Below are 16,218 nucleotides of genomic sequence, written 5' to 3'. Positions count from 1 at the left end.
CCACTTCCCTCCTCCGAGCCTCAGCCTCCTCATCTGTACGATGAGCAGCACCCTGCCTTTTAGGGTAGCTTTGAGGATGGCTGGGTCAGCAAGCATGGACTGGCCCGGAGACGGGGTAAGGAGGCTTGGCATGGTGGCATGGGGCAAACGCCCAGTCCTCCCTCACCTGCCACCCACCTGCGATGGGGCGCGTCCTCCTTGTAGCGTCTGACGATGGAGTCGTTTCCCGGGGGCTCGGCGGTGATTGACATGATGCTGCTGCGGCTCCGGGGGGGCTGCTTCAGACACAGACACACACACGTTACGGGTGCATAAATATGACACACGCAGGGACTAAGTTCAACACAAAATCATGCCCGCCTTCTACTCAGGCGGCGTGGGGGCAGCGAGCTGGCTCTCAGGGGCGACCTTGGCTGGAGCAGGCTCGTGCTCAGCCCGGCGCGGCCGCAGCCACCGAGCTTGGAACACATCTGCTTGCACATCTGCTCACAGGGAGGACGCAGGCAGGAGCTGGCCGACTGGGGGACTGGGGCACTGCCTTGCCACGGTGCACAGGTTGAGCTCGAGGCTCCCGGGCTGCACCTGCTGTGGGCACCTGCTCTAAACACGGTGAACAGTGTGGGCCTGGGGCGTGGGGAGGGCAGTGGTGTCCCCGGACGGCACAGCTGCTGGAGGGCGACCTTTGAAAGCAGGCCTGCTGGCTCCTGGCCAGAGCCGCTCTTAGTAAGAGCCTGGGATTCTGCCACCCAGGGCCGCCATCAGACAGGAATCATTATAAAATCTCTGCGTCCCCCAGGGCCTGATTTTGGAAGCTGAGCTGACAAGCTTCTCAGGGCTTCCCCTCAGGGTTAGAATTTCTAATCCTGGGCCTTCTGCTGCCTGGTGGGGAGTGGGCAATGCTGGATGCAGTGGTTGGGACCCTGCCCAGCTCTGCCCGGGTAGGGGTTCTGGGCTGGTGAGGGGGCCCCGAGCCTCAGCTCTGTAGCGGCTCTAGCTGCTCCCAGCTCTGTGCCCTGCCTGCCACCGGCTCCCCAGGCTGCTGGAGTTGCCAGGGGCTGAGAAGTTGCGGCAGAATTTTCACCGCCTGTGCCATGCGTGACAGCCTCTGGGAGGCCCAGCTCCTCCTCCCACCAAGTGTTAAATTGGGAAAGGAGGCGGCAAGAAGGTGTAAATACATTGCGAGGCTGTGGAAACCTCTCTAAATAAACATAAGGGAGGCTGGGGCTGCAGCCCAGAGCATGCAGCAGCGCCGTTCAGAGGCTGGGACTCGGGGAGGAAGGCGAGGTGGGTCGGGGCTGGTGGGGTGGACGAGGCTGGGGCCCCAGGATGGTGTTCCGCAGCAGGAGAAGGTGTTGGGGGATGAGCTGGGGCCCCGGATGGCACTCTGGAGGGAGAGAGGGTGGTGGGGACCAGCTGGGGCCCTGGATGGCACTCTGGAGGGAGAGAGGGTGGTGGGGACCAGCTGGGGCCCTGAATGGCACTCTGGAGGGAGAGAGGGTGGTGGGGATAAGCTGTGGCCCTGGATGGCATTCTGCAGGGGGAGTGGGTGGTGGGGACCAGCTGGGGCCCTGGATGGCATTCTGCAGGGGGAGTGGGTGGTGGGGACCAGCTGGGGCCCTGGATGGCATTCTGCAGTGGGAGAGGGCGGTGGGATGAGCTCTGGAGGGAGAGTGGGTGGTGGGCATGAGCTGGGGCCCCGGACAGTGTTCTGCAGGGAAAGACAACAGAGGGGACCCGCAGGTCGGGCAGAGGCCGCAGCTCACCATCTTGGTGAAGGAGTTGGTGATGGGCAGAGATCCACAGGAGCTGGGGCTGGCGTCCGTGCCTTCTTCCTCGTGCCCCTTGGCTGTCCTCATGGAAGACAAGGTGGGAGAGACAGAGAAAGGAGAAGGGAGCCGGGGAGGGTTTGAGGTGGAAGAGAGATGGAAGGGAGAGAAAAGGCAGGGAAAGGGAAGTCAGAGCCCCATAGCCAATAGACACGTGGGGCTGTCTGGTGTCATCCCAAACCTCCTTCTAACGAGGTGGGTCCGGGGCCTCTTCTCTCCCTTGGGGGCTCCCTCCCCTCTCTGTGGCATCTGCTGGAGAAAGAGCCCTCAGAAACCTTCTCTTGTTTTTTATTAAGTTTTTTGTAGAGATGGTGTCTTGCTATGTTGCCCAGGTTGGTCTTGAACTCTTGGCCTCAAGCGATCCTCCTGCCTTGGCCTCCCAAAGCGTTGATATCCCAGGCATAAAATTATCTCTTCTTTTCCCGTCTTCCCCCACCACAGTAGGCTCCTGGGGGTGGGGGTGGGTCTCGTTTGCCAACATATCCCAGCTCCCAGCAAGGGTCACCCCCTGGGCAGCCTGGGTCAAAGCTGGACAATGCCATGTGTCTCTGAGGACTTGTGTGGGGTCCCTGGCTGGCATTTTCTGTGAACAATGAACAACTGGGGCCTGAGTCTTCCCGTCCAATTCTCTGCCATCACCATGGACTCTGCCTCTCCCTGACAAGCAGGGCTGGCTGATGGGGATGAGGACAAACTGGGGGCCAAGTCTGTGGAAACCTCTCTACATAAACATACGGGAGGCTGGGGCTGTAGCCCAGAGCACGCAGCAGCACCGTTCAGAGGCTGGGACTTGGGGAGGAAGGTGAGGTGGGTCGGGGCTGGTGGGGTGGACGAGGCTGTGGCCCCGGGACGGTGTTCCGCAGCAGGAGAGGGTGTTGGGGGATGAGCTGGGGCCCCGGATGGCACTCTAGAGGGAGAGAGGGTGAAGCCTCCCTTGATGTCCCTGCCCCAACCCCTGGCTCTGCTGCAGGTTGCCTGGGGACCATGTGCACGTCCTCTCAGCCCTCGTCTGACGGCTTTGCTGTCTGTGTCCCCTCCTTGCTCCCACCCTTGCTGTGTGTGCCTGTGTTGTGTGCACAGACAGATATACGTACATCCACCCCCATCAGCGGATGTCTTGTAGGGAGGAACCATATGCTGTCCTTCCCTGGGCCCCCAGCACCTGGCACTGGGCAGCCTAAGGTCTGATGAGGAGCGAAGAAGCCCCATGGCCACGACATCCTGTCCCTTCCCTTTGGTGCAACCCCCTTCTCTGCTTCCTGCAGGCCCCAGGCCCTTTGCACCTCCCTTCTGATAAAGAAGGCCGTTGAGACACCAGATATGGCCATGAGGGAGCTGGACGGGGCCCCCTGCCCTGGCCTCCCTCCTCTACCTCCATGCCCAGAGAGAACAGCCTTAAGCATGGGTCTGCACTCTTCACTCTCCTGCTCGCCCCAAAGCCACCTGGGGGAGGCTTCATCCTTGCCGTGCGGGATGAAGTCCATCTCTTCAGCGAGGCACCCACAGTCTCAGCCCAGTGCTTTCCTGCTTTGCGCTCTGGGGCGGCAGGGCAGCTTCTGCCCCGTGCACCTCCTGGTCTCCACACCTCTGTTTACGGGCCCCTCTCTGACCTGACACTGTGTCCCTCCACCAAAAGGCTCCCTTTTCCAGCCCCAGTTTAAACGTACACCCTACCCCCACCTTTTTTTTTCTTTCTTTTCTTTCTTTCCTTCCTTCCTTCCTTCCTTCTTTCCTTCCTTCCTTCCTTCTTTCCTTTTTCTTTCTTTCTTTCTTTTTTTTTTTTGAGACAGCACCTCACTCTTTTGCTTAGGCTGGAGTGCAGTGGTGCCATCTTGGCTCACTGCAACCTCCACCTTCTGGGCTCAAGTGATTCTCCTGCCTCAGCCTCCCGAGTAGCTGGGATTACAGGCGTCCGCCACCACGCCCAGCTACTTTTTGTATTTTTAGTAGAGACAGGGTTTCACCATGTTGACCAGGCTGGTCTTAAACTCCTGACCTCAGGTGATCTGCCTGCCTTGGCCTTCCAAAGTGCTGGGATTACAGGTGTGAGCCACCATGCCCGGCCAAATGTACCCTTTTTGACAGATCCTTCTCTGACCTTTGTCCAACCACTCTCTGGACCCATGCACTTTCCGCCTCCTGGCTGTGGCCCTGCCTCCGTGTGTGGGGTCTATGGGCATCTACTTGGGCCTTCCAGCACCTGGCACATAATAGGTGCTTGATTTGCTTAGGCAAACCCTTCTAGCCGATCTGTCACTCCCAGAGACATGGTGAGGACAAAAGAGAAGATTCTGAAGGCGGTGTGTCTCGAAGAACCAGGGACTGACGAACGAACCAGCCTCCTGTGAGGTCCTGTGGGGGACCACCCAGCGAAGTCTTGGAAGAGGGTCAAAGATTCCTCTCACTGAGAAGCCACAGGCAAAACGCACAGTTCAGCTAATGCACCAGGGATTCCGGACAGACCCACCGGGAGAGGCGGGGAGGCGTGGAGGGAACCACAGAGGGAACCTTGCAGCGCTCGGGGCTCCTGCCCGCTTCGAATGACGACGAACATTAACTGCTATTTGGATGGACCCCCACCACCCTGAGACCCCCGAAAGCCCGCCATGTTTACCCTGCAGGATTGATCGCTACAGTGGGAGAAACAGATGGACTGAGAGAGACAGAGTGACAGATGAGACAGGCCGAGAGAGATCCGGGCATCTCACTAACCTTGAAAATCTGATGTTCGCTTCAGGCTGATGGGGGATTTGGCTCTCTGCAGCTAAAAGGGAGGGGAGGGGAAGAAACAAGACACGAGACACAAATCAAACAGGGCCCTAGACACATGTCACTGGGGCTTAGAAAAAAAATAAAGTGAGGCCAGCCATCCTGTCCCTCGTCATACAGCCGCCTGGGTTGGCCCGGAACGCACGGACCGATGCTCATCTCCTGTGGCTGGGACGACAAGACACAGCGGCTCCCCTGGGCTTGAATCAGACAGCTGCTGGTACAGACAAGCTTTCCTCCCAGGGCAGCCGTGCAATATGGCTCATGGCAGAAGACAGGACAAAAGCCAAGAGCAGCGGAGGGGACCAAGTGATGTGCGGGGAGTGTGAGGCTGAGCAGAGCTGGGTACACAACACAGAGGGGGTTTCAGAAGAGGGTGAGGCTGCCTGGCCACCCCCGGCCCGGAGTGCTAACGGGGTCTCAGTCAGCTCGGATGTGCTGCCTCAGCCTTCTGGCTTGGCGTGTGCAAGGCTGGGAGAGGCGGAGGCACTGTCAGGCCCTGCTGTGGCATCTCATTCATTCACTCCACTCCCCTTCGAGAGCCAGCCATAGGCTTCAGGTTGCATGAGATTCTGAGCAAAGCGACAGGATTACTGCTAACTCCAGCTCCCAGGATGGTGCCTGACATGTGACGGGCATGTGATTGGCACTCAATACATTTGTGAAGAATAAACAGATTAATTATTATTTTTTTTTGAGACAGAGTCTTGCTCTATTGCCCAGGCTGGAGTGCAGTGGTATGATCTTGGCTCACTGCAACCTCTGCCCGGCTGGGTTCAAGTGATTCTCCTGCCTCAGCCTCCCAAGTAGCTGGGACTACGGGTGTCCACCACCACGCCCAGCTAATTTTTGTTTTTTTTAGTAGATGGGATTTCGCCATGTTGGCCAGGCTGGCATCGAACTCCTAACCTCAGATGATCCATCCACCTCAGCTTCCCAAAGTGCTGGGATTACAGGCTTGAGTGACTGTGCCCAGCCTGAATTTGGAAATGATGCTCATTTCGTTCTCTTTCCCTCCCTCTGTCTCTTTTTCTCTTCCCTTCCCTTTTCCTTCCTTCCTTCCTTCCTTCCTTCCTTCCTTCCTTCCTTCCTTCCTTCCTTCCTTCCTTCTCTCTCTCTCTCTCTCCCCCTCTCTCCCTCCTCTCTCTCTTTTCTTTCTTTCTTTTTCTTTCTCCTTCCTTCCTTCCTTCCCTCCTTCCTTCCTTCTTTCTTTTCTCTCTCTCTCTCTTATTATTGAGACAGGGTCTTGCTCTCACTCAGGCTGGAGTATAGTAGTGCAATCATAGCTCACGGCAGCCTCCAACTCTTGGGCTCAGGAGATCCTCCTGCCTCAGCCTCCTGAGTAGCTGGGACTACAGGTATGTACCACGATGCCTGGCTAATTTCTTTTCTTTCCTTTTTCCTTTTTCCTCTTCCTTCCTTCCTTCCTTCCTTCCTTCCTTCCTTCCTTCCTTCCTTCCTTCCTTCCTTCCCTCCCTCCCTCCCTCCCTCCCTCCCTCCCTCCCTCCCTCCCTCCCTCCTTCCTTCCTTCCTTCCTTCCTTCCTTCCTCTCTCTCTTTCTCTCTTTCTTTCTCTCTTTCTTTCTTTCTTTCTTTCTTTTTTGACACTGGATCTTCCTATGTTGCCCAGCCTGGTCTGGAACTCCTGATCTCAAGCGATCCTCCCACATTGGGCTCCCAAAGTGCTGGGATTACAGACGTGAGCTACCATGCCCAGCCTGTCTTTCTTTTTCTCTCTCTTAACGTCTATTACATTTATAAGAGTGAAGGAATCAGTAAAAATGTACAAATGAGTAAAAAGCGAGTTGGCAGGATTTCCAGCTTATAGGGTTGAAATAGGTTGAATCACAGTCTGGGCACCCAAAACCCACCCAGAAGCAGGCGTGACTGTGCTGCCCCATTGTTGCCTGCAGGGGCCCGCGGCTCCCAGACCCTCCGCCCTACACCTGCGCCCCTCCCTCCACCCCCATGCACCTGGATGCCCTTCAGGTTCATCCTGCGCTGGGGTGGGTGGTAGGGCAGGAAGTACTTGCTGTCTTCGGGTGACTCCTCCGAGGTGGAGGAATCGTCGGCTTCTTGACCATTGGTCCTGGGGCTGGCGTCCCCAAAGTCCTGAGAGATGATGGTTACTGGCAGGTTCCTGGGCAGACTCTGGGGACAGAGAAAACCTGGCGTTAGTGATGGGGGTTGGCAATGTGCCACCAGTAGGCAAAGTGGCTGGGCTGATGGCGTCATCATTCCCTCAGCCACCCGAGCTTGAAGCTCACTTCGGCCATTCTTCTTTCCTGACCCCAACCGTAACCCCAGACACTGAGCCCCACCATTCCAGCCTAACGATGCCTCCTCCTCCCGGGCTTCTGGTCCGGTCTCCCAAGCAAGCCCCGGTCTTCCTGTACAATGTAAAGGCGTTGCCTCCTGACCGGCCTCAACCCCTTACATCTCATCTGCCCCCATTACATTTCCAATTTCTAGCCATTCCCATTTCTAGCCAATTCTAGCTCTAGTGCCTGAGCTAACAATATAAAAAATATTCAGAATGACTGAATGATGTTAAGAACAAAAACAGTGCTAGGTACTGTCTGGAGTGCTTCATAGCTGCCACTTCATTGAATCCCTTCCTGACAAGTGGAGGTTGTTGTTGATCACCACCTTTTACAAAATAGGGAGCGGAGTGCTGTGGCATGAAGGAACTACGTGGCCCGCGAAGCCACACGGCACCCTCATGCTGCGCTGCCTCCAAACTCAAAGCGTCTTGTCCCACTCCCTGTGCAAAATCCTTCAGGGACTCAGAATAGCAGCGGAACACTCCTGGGTATGCACAGCCCACCTTGGTGCATCTCGTTACCCGCCTGCTGCTCCTTGACTCCCACTCTGCAGACGGGTGGAAGCGCCGGACATGGCCTGCTGGCAGCATGGTGGGCTACGTGTCAGGCCTGTGTTCACGCTGTAACACAGCTGGGAATGCAGGAATGCAGCTGGGAATGCGGGTCCTCCCAAAGTGCTGGGATTACAGGCCTCAGCCACCGCACCCAGTCAGGGTCCCTTCCTTTGTAAATGAGGACACTGAGCATGTGCTTTCCATGCAGGACAGTTCTGTGGGGTAAATGAGGTAATGCGCAGAGGGCACGTTGCGTGGCACCTGCACGTGACCTCGCTCAGTAAACCCAGAGCTATAAAAGTGATAACATCTACCCTGGAGGAGGCATTCCTTCACTTCTCAGTGCCTGGGGCGCTGCTGGGAAATGCACTCTGCAATTCACATTGTCGATAAATGAGGGTTTACTTACAGGCACTAGGAACCCTAATGACCGCAGGGTGTCTTAAACCCAGTGACAGTTCAGGTGTGCGGGGGAACCCTAGTAGGAGGCCAGCAGCTGGCTGTGGTCAACTGAGAGGGCACTGAGGCTCCTAAGCGGGGAGGCTGCTCAGCCAGGAAGTGGCTGGGTCAGGCTTGACCCTGCATCTTCTTCTTTTTGTTTTTTGAGACGAAGGTTTGCTCTGTCACCAGGCTGGAGTGCAGTGGCAAGATCTCGGCTCACTGCAACCTCTGCCTCCCAGGTTCAAGCAATTCTCCTGCCTCAGCCTCCCGAGGAGCTGGGAGTACAGGCACACACCACCACATCTAGCTAATTTTTTTGTATTTTTAGTAAAGACGGGGTTTCACTATGTTGGTCAGGCTGGTCTCGAACTCCTGACCTCATGATCCACCCGCCTCAGCCTCCCAAAGTGCTGGGATTACAGGCATGAGCCATCGTGTCCAGCCCCCTGCATCTTCTTATTTATGTTTTTAATTTTAATTTTTTAAATTAAAAAAAATTTTCACTCTGTTGCCCAGACTGGTCTTGAACTCCTGTCCTAAAGCGATCCTCCCACCTCAGCCTCCCAAAATGCTGAGATTAGAGGCATGAACCACTGTGCCCAGCCCTACCCTGCATCTTCTAACTTCAAAATGAGTGGCTTCTACTCATCACTAAACAGACACAAACACAAGACTAAAAGATGTGGATTATGCTGGGTGTGGGAGGGAACTTCTGGCTTCAAAAATATGAAGGGCCGACCGGGCACAGTGGCTCATGGCTGTAAGTCTAGCACTTTGGGAGGCTGAGGCGGGAGGATCACTTGAGGATAGGAGTTTAAGACCAGCCTGGGAAACAGTGAGACCTTGTCTGTATAAAAAAATACAAAATTAGTCAGGCATGGTGGTGTGTGCCTTTAGTCCCGTTACCCGGGAGGCTGAAGTGGGAGGATGGCTTGAGCCCAGGAGTTTGAAGCTGCAGTGAGCTGTGATGGTGCCACTGCATACCAGCCTGGGCAACAGAGCAAGACCCCGTCTCAAAAACAAAACAAAACTAAACAAAGGACAAGGAGCCATTCATTGCACTGGGAGGGTGGCAACTGGCCACAGCCCTCAGTGGGCGCCAGGGGGCACCTGGCTTCAGACGTGGGCCCTGCCTATCCCAGCCCACCTGGTCCAGGTTGTTGCTGTCCTTGGAGAGGCGCCGGAGCTTGCTTTCCAGGTTGACGATGCAGGCCTCCCGCCGCACCATCTCGATCCTCATCTCGTCGTTCTTCTCCTCCAGCTCACGGATCTGCTTCCTGTACTTGTCCTTTTCGATTAAGCACTGCGAGTACTGTGTCTGGGCTTCGTCTCGGGAGTGGAAGGCCTGCCGGGGAGAAGAAGCAGGACAAAGGCTGCTTTGGGGGCCGCACCCCAGTCAACTCCAGCTGGGCCCAGGGACAGGCATCATCCCCAACCCAGGGGCCAGCCACATCGTCTGTGACTCTCATCTGCAGCCTGACTCCTGGGCATGTCAGTCACTGCCTTCTTCAATAACACGATCACAGAGCCGATGGTTCGACCCTTGCTAGTGGCAGGCTCCGTGATGAGAGATTTGATGCAGTATCCCTGGAAGGCCACGGCCTGTCCCTATGAGGTGGTGCTACCGTAATTTTCCTCATTTTACAGATGAGGGCACTGAGGTCAGGGTGGCATACACCTTATGAATGACAGGGCTGAATCTGAACCCATCCTCTCACCCGAGAGAACAGACAACATTTAAGAACCATGCTTGGTTGTGGGAGCTGCTGGAGCTCAGCTCAGAGCCCCCTGATACCCAAATGCCTGTGACTTCCAAAAGCCTTTTGGGATAGAATTCATCGTTGGAACAGAAATGGGAAAGATGGATTCAGGAGTGATCCCTGCATTGTCAGTGACATTGCACTGGACAAAACACTCTGAAGGACCCCGTGGCCTGGGGTGTGGGCCCCGCTGTGCAGTCTTGCCGCCCTGCATGCTGCAGGTGGTGCCTGTACCTGGTCCCGCTCCCGCTCCACCTCCTCCAGCTGCAGCATGACCGTATTCATCCGGTGCTTGTACATTTCACAGTCCTTCCCCAGGGTCGAGCACTTGAGCTCCAGGTCCTCCTTCTCCTCCAGGTACTGTGAACAACACAGAGAAATCAATACGTGCATCAAGGAATCAATAGGTCAGGGTTGAAAGCTGTTCTCCGCTCGTGCCTTCCCGCCGGCTGGCTGGAGCTGGCCTGTCCCTCCCTAAGCTGGCATGGTCAGGACATGGCCTGCCCTTCTGAGAACTGGCTATCTGACCACTGGGGCTCAAGGTAGGGGACCAATGAACTTGGCATTGTCATGAACCCACTACAGACCAGGTAACGTATGGGAGGATAGTGCGGTCTCAATCAGGAGGGGGACACTGGTGCTCAGCTGGTGCAATAGCTTATAAATGCCCAAGGGTGGCCGACACATCTGGGATCCTGCAATCTGCAAGGTGTGGGTGAGGCTCTGAGACTCACACATTGGCAAGTATGTTGGTTCCCCCAATCCCAAGCCCTCACCGTCTCCTCTGCCCACATTGCTCCTGCCCCCAGGCCCTCATCAGGTTGATAAACTGCAGCTCCTGCCAGGGGCTGAATACTGGGAAGTACAGGGGATTTATGCCAGGGGTCTGACCTAGTCCCCGGAAAGGAGTGTGGGGTCAGAGAGGTCCTGCTGACACACACCACTGCCCCCTGGTGTGAAGGGGGTGGGCCAAGGGCACTGCTGGGCAGGCGCTCCCCGCTCCCACCTTGTCCCGCAGCTCCTCCGCCTGGCGGGCCTCCTCCTGCAGGTTGTAGATCCTGTTGACCAGCTCCTGCCGGTCCTCCAGGGCCTCCTTGCGGTCGTGTTCCAGGATGTCCAGGATGGCCTTGTCGGAGTCTGGCAGGCTGCGCTTTCCAGCCTGGGTGGGAGGGAGGAGGTTTAACAGGGTCAGGGTCGGGGTGGGGAGCCAGGTGGTCCTGGAAGGTGGGGGACAGAAGAGCCAGCAACAGACACGGACAGAGCAGAAGGTTTTGTGTCTGGAAGGTAGAGGCAAGAAGAGATGTATGTCCCTTGAGGTCTCTAAGAAGCTTATCATTTAAGAAGTTTATTGCCTGGAAAGAAGCAGAAAACTGGCTTCTGCTTGGGAGTATCCTGGGCCTTTTGTTCTCCCTGGCACTTATTAGAGCGCAGAGAAGCAACTGGTGCACCTAGAACACTTCACAGGTGACAGCAAAGGGAAGCTGGATCGGCTTTTTAGATGCTGTCCCTGAAATACTGAGGAATCTGTTCTGGTGAAGCTGGGTTCATCCTCGGCTCCGAAAGAGAGCCTTAAATACCAGGCAGCCACTCCTGGTGGGGACTGTTCTGGAGGGAGCCAGAGGATGCATGTTTTTTTTCTTGCCCTGCAGATATGTTTTGGGATGTCACTCCTCGGCAGCTTCCTCCTCCATGCCCACAAGTGATTCCACTTTGACAAGTGTGGGGAGGCATTTGAGGTTGGAACAAGTGGCACAGAGCTTAGAGTTGAGTTTTCTGAAATCTTTAAGGGCGTGTAGGTTTCCCAGAAGTCCTTGTCTCTTCCCACAGTGCCCAGGGCATTGATTTCCACATGGATGGTGATTTTCCTGGAGTGCTTCAAACAAGGACATGTTTTCCCAAGTATGATCTCCTGTCTCTGACAAATGCGTGGTGGGGTGGTCACCGCTTTACAGAGGAGGAGACAAAGGTGCCCAAGGATGGCATGCATGTCTGTGATCCTGCAGTCAGCGTGGTGTGAGTGAGGCTCTGGGACTCACACCCTGGCAGATGCATCGTCTCCCCCAACCCCAAGCCCTCACCCTCCCGCTGCCTGCGCTGGCCCCGCCCCCAGGCCCTCACCTGGATGATGGACTGCAGTTCCTGGTTTTTGGTCTTCAGCATTTCATTCTCCCGCTCCAGTTCCAGAACCTGCTCCTTCTTGGGCCGATTTTCAATGTCATTCTTCAGTTTCAGAGACTGATTTCTCTCCAGCTTACATTCCTCCTCCATCTTATTCAACCGGTGCTTCAGCTGATCTATCTGAAACACCCCAAGGGTGCCGAGGGGAGAAGGCAGGTGGCAAGAAACACTCAGAAAAGGCAACGCTACCCCAGATTCCACTGGGCTGGCAGCATAACCTGAGTTATGCCCCTCCTTCTTTCAGGGGCAGAGAAGGGCTTCAAGAAACCTTCTCCAGTAAAACAAACCATCATCTCCCTATTGATGGAGAGTTCCTGATTAGTCTATTTAGAAATAGCTCTAAAGGGGCTACAGACCTCAGAGAAAATTCCCTCAACCTTTGTCGGGTGGAACAGGTTATGGATTTTGGGATAAAAGAGATCCAAATTGGTGTTTCTCACGTCAACACCCTTCTCTGATGGGTTTTTCAAATTCTGATCCTCAGAACTCAAGGATTCCCCTGAAGAATCCTAGGGTTATCCAGGGGGAAGGAGGAGATGGTTGAGAAATCGGGGTTCTCGGCGTCCACCCTGACTTCACGTCCCAGAACAGCTCTGCTTGTGTGGTTTGTTCTTTGGGGTTTCATACAGATTTTATTTGGATAAATAGCACTGTTGCTAAAAAGGAAGAAGAAGAGGAGGAGGAAGAGGAAAAAGAAAGAAAAAGCAGGAGAAGGAGGAGAAGAAGAAAAGTAGAGGAAGAAGAGGAAGAAGAAGAGGAAGCAGAAGAAGAGAAAGGAGAAGAGGAAGAGGAGGAAGGAGAGGAAGAGGAAGAAGAGGAAGAAGAGGGGGAGGAGAAGAAAGAAGAGGAGGATGAGAGGAGGAGGAAGGAGCAGAGGAAGAGGAAGAGAAAGAGAAAGAAGATGAAGGAGGAGGAGAAGGAGGAGGAGACGGAGAAGAAGAAGAAATAAGAAGGTGGAGGAGAAGAAAGAAGAGGAGGAAGAAGAAGGAGAATAAGGGGGAGGGGGGGGAGGAGGAGAAGGAGAAGAGAAAGAAGAAGGAGAAGGAGGAGAAGGAGAAGAAGGAGAAGAAGGAGAAGAAGAAGGAGGAGGAGGAGGAGGACAGCCTGAAATCAACTGAATTGTAATTTAAGAGGACCTCCGGCCTAAAGAACTTCCCTAGACCTAGTGGCAGAAAGAGTGACTGAAGAAGAAGATAGCCTGAAATCCACTTAATTGTAATTTCACAGGATCTCCGACCTAAAGAACTTCCCTAGACTTAGTGGCAGAAAGAGTGGCTTCCTGGAGGAGGCAGCTATTGCATCTAGAAATGAGACAAGTGGAGATGTGCTGATTTTCACACTCAAGAGTTTAGTGTCAGGAACTGGGACCAGCAGAAGACTTCTTCAACTTGTGAGACTAAACTGTGTGCCAAACACACTGGCTTGGCTAAAATATCCCAAATAAGAAGGTTGCATTCAAGGGCTATAAAGAAAGGAGGCACCAAAGCGGAGAGTGTCATTTTTTCAAACCTAGTCTTGGAGGGAGAATCGTCTCAAGGAATTTGGCAGGTAGAGAGCAGTGGCTTTAGTGAGAAAAGTCCAGCTCCTGCACCCCAGTGATTAACCTGAGACGATGAAGAAATGGGCGTGCAGGAAGCAGCCTGAGGCCAAGAAAACCAGCCAGGGACTCTGCTGGCCATATGTTCTTCCAAATTCTACTTATACTTTCTCACTATTAATATATCTCCAGGGAAACATAACACAGGAGAAAGTTCCAGGAGAGAAACTTGTAAGTCCCTGCTACAGGGTAACTTCCTCAAATCCTAGGTAAAAACAGCATAGAAATCTCTCCTGCTTATGCAAAAAAAAAAAAAAAAAAAAAAAAAAAAAAAAAAAAAAAAAAAAAAAAAAGAAAAAGAAAAAGAAAAAGAAAAAGGAAAAAAAGCTCCTCAGCATCTTCAAAGCTCAACTCAAGCGTCCCATGCTAAGTCCCAAGTCCCACACGAGCAGGCATGGGGTGCTAGCATTGCGGGGTGCTTACAGGGTCAGCCACTCTGCCCCAAGGCTTACGGTTCAGTATCCCAGCAATCCTAGGGCACAGCTATTACTTTCATTATTGCCATCTGCAAATGAGGAAACTGAAGCCAACAGCTAAGTAAGTAGTAAAGCATAAAGCCATAATTTGAACTCAAAACTACAGGACTTACAAAGCTCATGCTCCTAACCAAAACACTATTGCCAGCTATGCCACTGACTCCATTCACCTGAATCCCGGTGGATTGTTTACAGATCTGTCTGCTTCACTAAACTGTAAGTGACCTAAGCACAGCTCACGTGATTTATCCCCGTGTCTTCCACAGCGCTTAGCACAGTGCCTCACACGTGGCAGGTGCTTAATAAATATTCTGTGAGTCTATTTCCCACCCAGCAGCCAGAGTGATCCTTCTCAGATATAAATCGTCACTCCTCAGCTCTCAATCCTTCAGAGGCTTCTCATCACAACTAGAATAAATCCCAAAGTTCTTACCATGGCCCCATGATCTGGACCCCGCCATCCCTTCCACTCCCTTCTGCACCATTTGTTTATTTGGCTCTGGCCCCACTGACTCTCCTGCTATTTCTTTTCTCTTTTCTCTTTCATTTCCTTTCCTTTCCTTCCTTCCTTCCTTCCTTCCTTCCTTCCTTCCTTCCTTCCTTCCTTCCTTCCTCCCTTCCTTCCCTCCTTCCTTCCTCCATCTCCTTCCTTCTTTCCTTCCTCCCTCCCTTCTTCCCTCCCTCCCTCTCCTTCCTTCCTTCCTTCCTCTCTCCCACTCTCCCTCTCCTTCCTTCCTTCCTCCCTCCCTCTCTCCCTGCCTCTCCTTCCTTCCTTCTTTCCTCTCTCCCTTCTTCTCTCCCTTCCTCTCTCCCTTTCCTTCCTTCCTTCCTCCCTACCTCCCTCTCCTTTCTTCCTCCCTCCCTCTCCTTCTTTCCTCCCTCCCTCCCCTTCCTTCCTCCCTCCCTCTCCTCCTTTCCTCCCTCCCTCCCCTTCCTTTCTCCCTCCCTCCCTCTCCTTCCTTCCTCCCTCTCTCTCTCCCTTTCCTTGCTTCCTTCCTCCCTCTCCTTCCTCCCTCCCTCCCTCCCTCCCTCCCTCCCTCCCTCCCTCCCTCCCTTCCTTCCTTCCTTCCTTCCTTCCTTCCTTCCTTCCTTCCTTCCTTCCTTCCTTCCCTCCCTCCCTGTCTCCCTCCCTCCCTCCCTCCTTCTTCTTCTCTCTCTTTCTCTCTCTCTCTCTCTTTCTCTCTCTCTCTCTTTTTCGACAGGCATGGCTCACTGCAGCCCGACCTTCTGGACTCAGGCAATCATCTTGCCTTATCCCCCTGAACTACAGGCACATACCACCATGCCTGGCTTATTTCTGTAGAGATGCGGTTTTTGTCAGGTTACCCGTGCTGGTCTCAAACTCCTGGACTGAAGCAATCCTCCCACCTTGGCCTCCCAAAATGCTGGGATTACAGGTGTGAGCCACCAAGCCCAGCCTTCCTGCTATTTCTTCGAAAACAAAAACAGAAACAAAAAAACATGCCTCCTGCTTGTGGCCTTTGCAAGTGCTTTCCCCCTGAGACTTGCATGGATGGCTCCTTTCATCCCTTCAGATCTCTGTTCATGTGTCTCCTTCTCAGAGACCTTTCCTGGCCACCCTATTTAAAGTAGCAACCCTCATGTTCTGTCCTCACGCCCTGTCTTCTCTTCTTGAGAACACTCATTTCTACCAAGTATTTATGCATTTGTTTTCTGATTACAATGTTAGTTCCACCACAGCAGGGTCTTAGTCTTGAGCTATGTATCCCTGGAAAAGAGCCTGGGGGCCAGGCGTGGTGGCTTACACCTGTAATCCCAGCACTTTGGGAGGCCAAGGTGGGCAGGTTGCCTGAGTCCAGCCTGGGCAACATGGCAAAAAGCTGTCTCTACTAAAAATAGAAAAAGGGAGGCGGGTAGGAAAAAAATAGAAAAAAGGTAGCTGGCATAGCACGTACCTATAGTCCCAGCTACTTGGGAGGCTAAGTTGGGAGGATCACCTGAGCCTGCAAGGCCAAAGCTACAGTGAGCTGTGATCACACCACTACACTCCAGCTTGGGTGACAGAGTGAGACTCTGTCCAAAAAAACCCCAAAAAACAAAAAACAAAAAGCCTGGTACCTGGTGGCACTCAATAAACAGAAAGAATGAATGAGGCTGGGTGCAGTGGCTCATACCTGTAATCCCACCACTTTGGAAGGCCAAGGCAGGTGGATCACTTGAGCCCAGGAGTTGCAGACCAGCCTGGGCAAAATAGCGAGACCCCTTTTCTACAAAAAAAAATTGAAAGAATAGCCTGGTGTGATGGCGGGCACCTGTAGTCCCAGCTACTTTGG

The 16,218-nt window shown here is 53.9% G+C and overlaps 1 protein-coding gene across 7 annotated transcripts in view; it reads right to left on the bottom strand.

Annotated features, from left to right (window-relative positions):
- Window positions 1-16,218, bottom strand: part of LOC105483390 (caspase recruitment domain family member 11) — a 180,405-nt gene that overhangs the window by 24,151 nt on the left and 140,036 nt on the right. For 6 of the 7 annotated variants that reach the window (XM_011744222.3, XM_011744219.2, XM_011744226.2 and 3 more), the window contains 8 exons: window positions 11,792-11,971; window positions 10,680-10,832; window positions 9,908-10,033; window positions 9,061-9,258; window positions 6,569-6,745; window positions 4,539-4,590; window positions 1,764-1,846; window positions 178-278 (listed from right to left, as the gene is read on the bottom strand). In XM_011744222.3, the coding sequence (XP_011742524.2) occupies window positions 178-278; window positions 1,764-1,846; window positions 4,539-4,590; window positions 6,569-6,745; window positions 9,061-9,258; window positions 9,908-10,033; window positions 10,680-10,832; window positions 11,792-11,971 (1,070 nt within the window). The remainder of the gene's footprint in view (window positions 1-177; window positions 279-1,763; window positions 1,847-4,538; window positions 4,591-6,568; window positions 6,746-9,060; window positions 9,259-9,907; window positions 10,034-10,679; window positions 10,833-11,791; window positions 11,972-16,218) is intronic. The other variant, XM_011744223.2, reaches the window with a different exon arrangement.

The sequence above is a fragment of the Macaca nemestrina genome, chromosome 4 (assembly GCF_043159975.1).
Source record: "Macaca nemestrina isolate mMacNem1 chromosome 4, mMacNem.hap1, whole genome shotgun sequence".
Lineage (NCBI taxonomy): Eukaryota > Metazoa > Chordata > Mammalia > Primates > Cercopithecidae > Macaca > Macaca nemestrina.
This window is presented reverse-complemented; position numbering and strand designations above follow the sequence as displayed.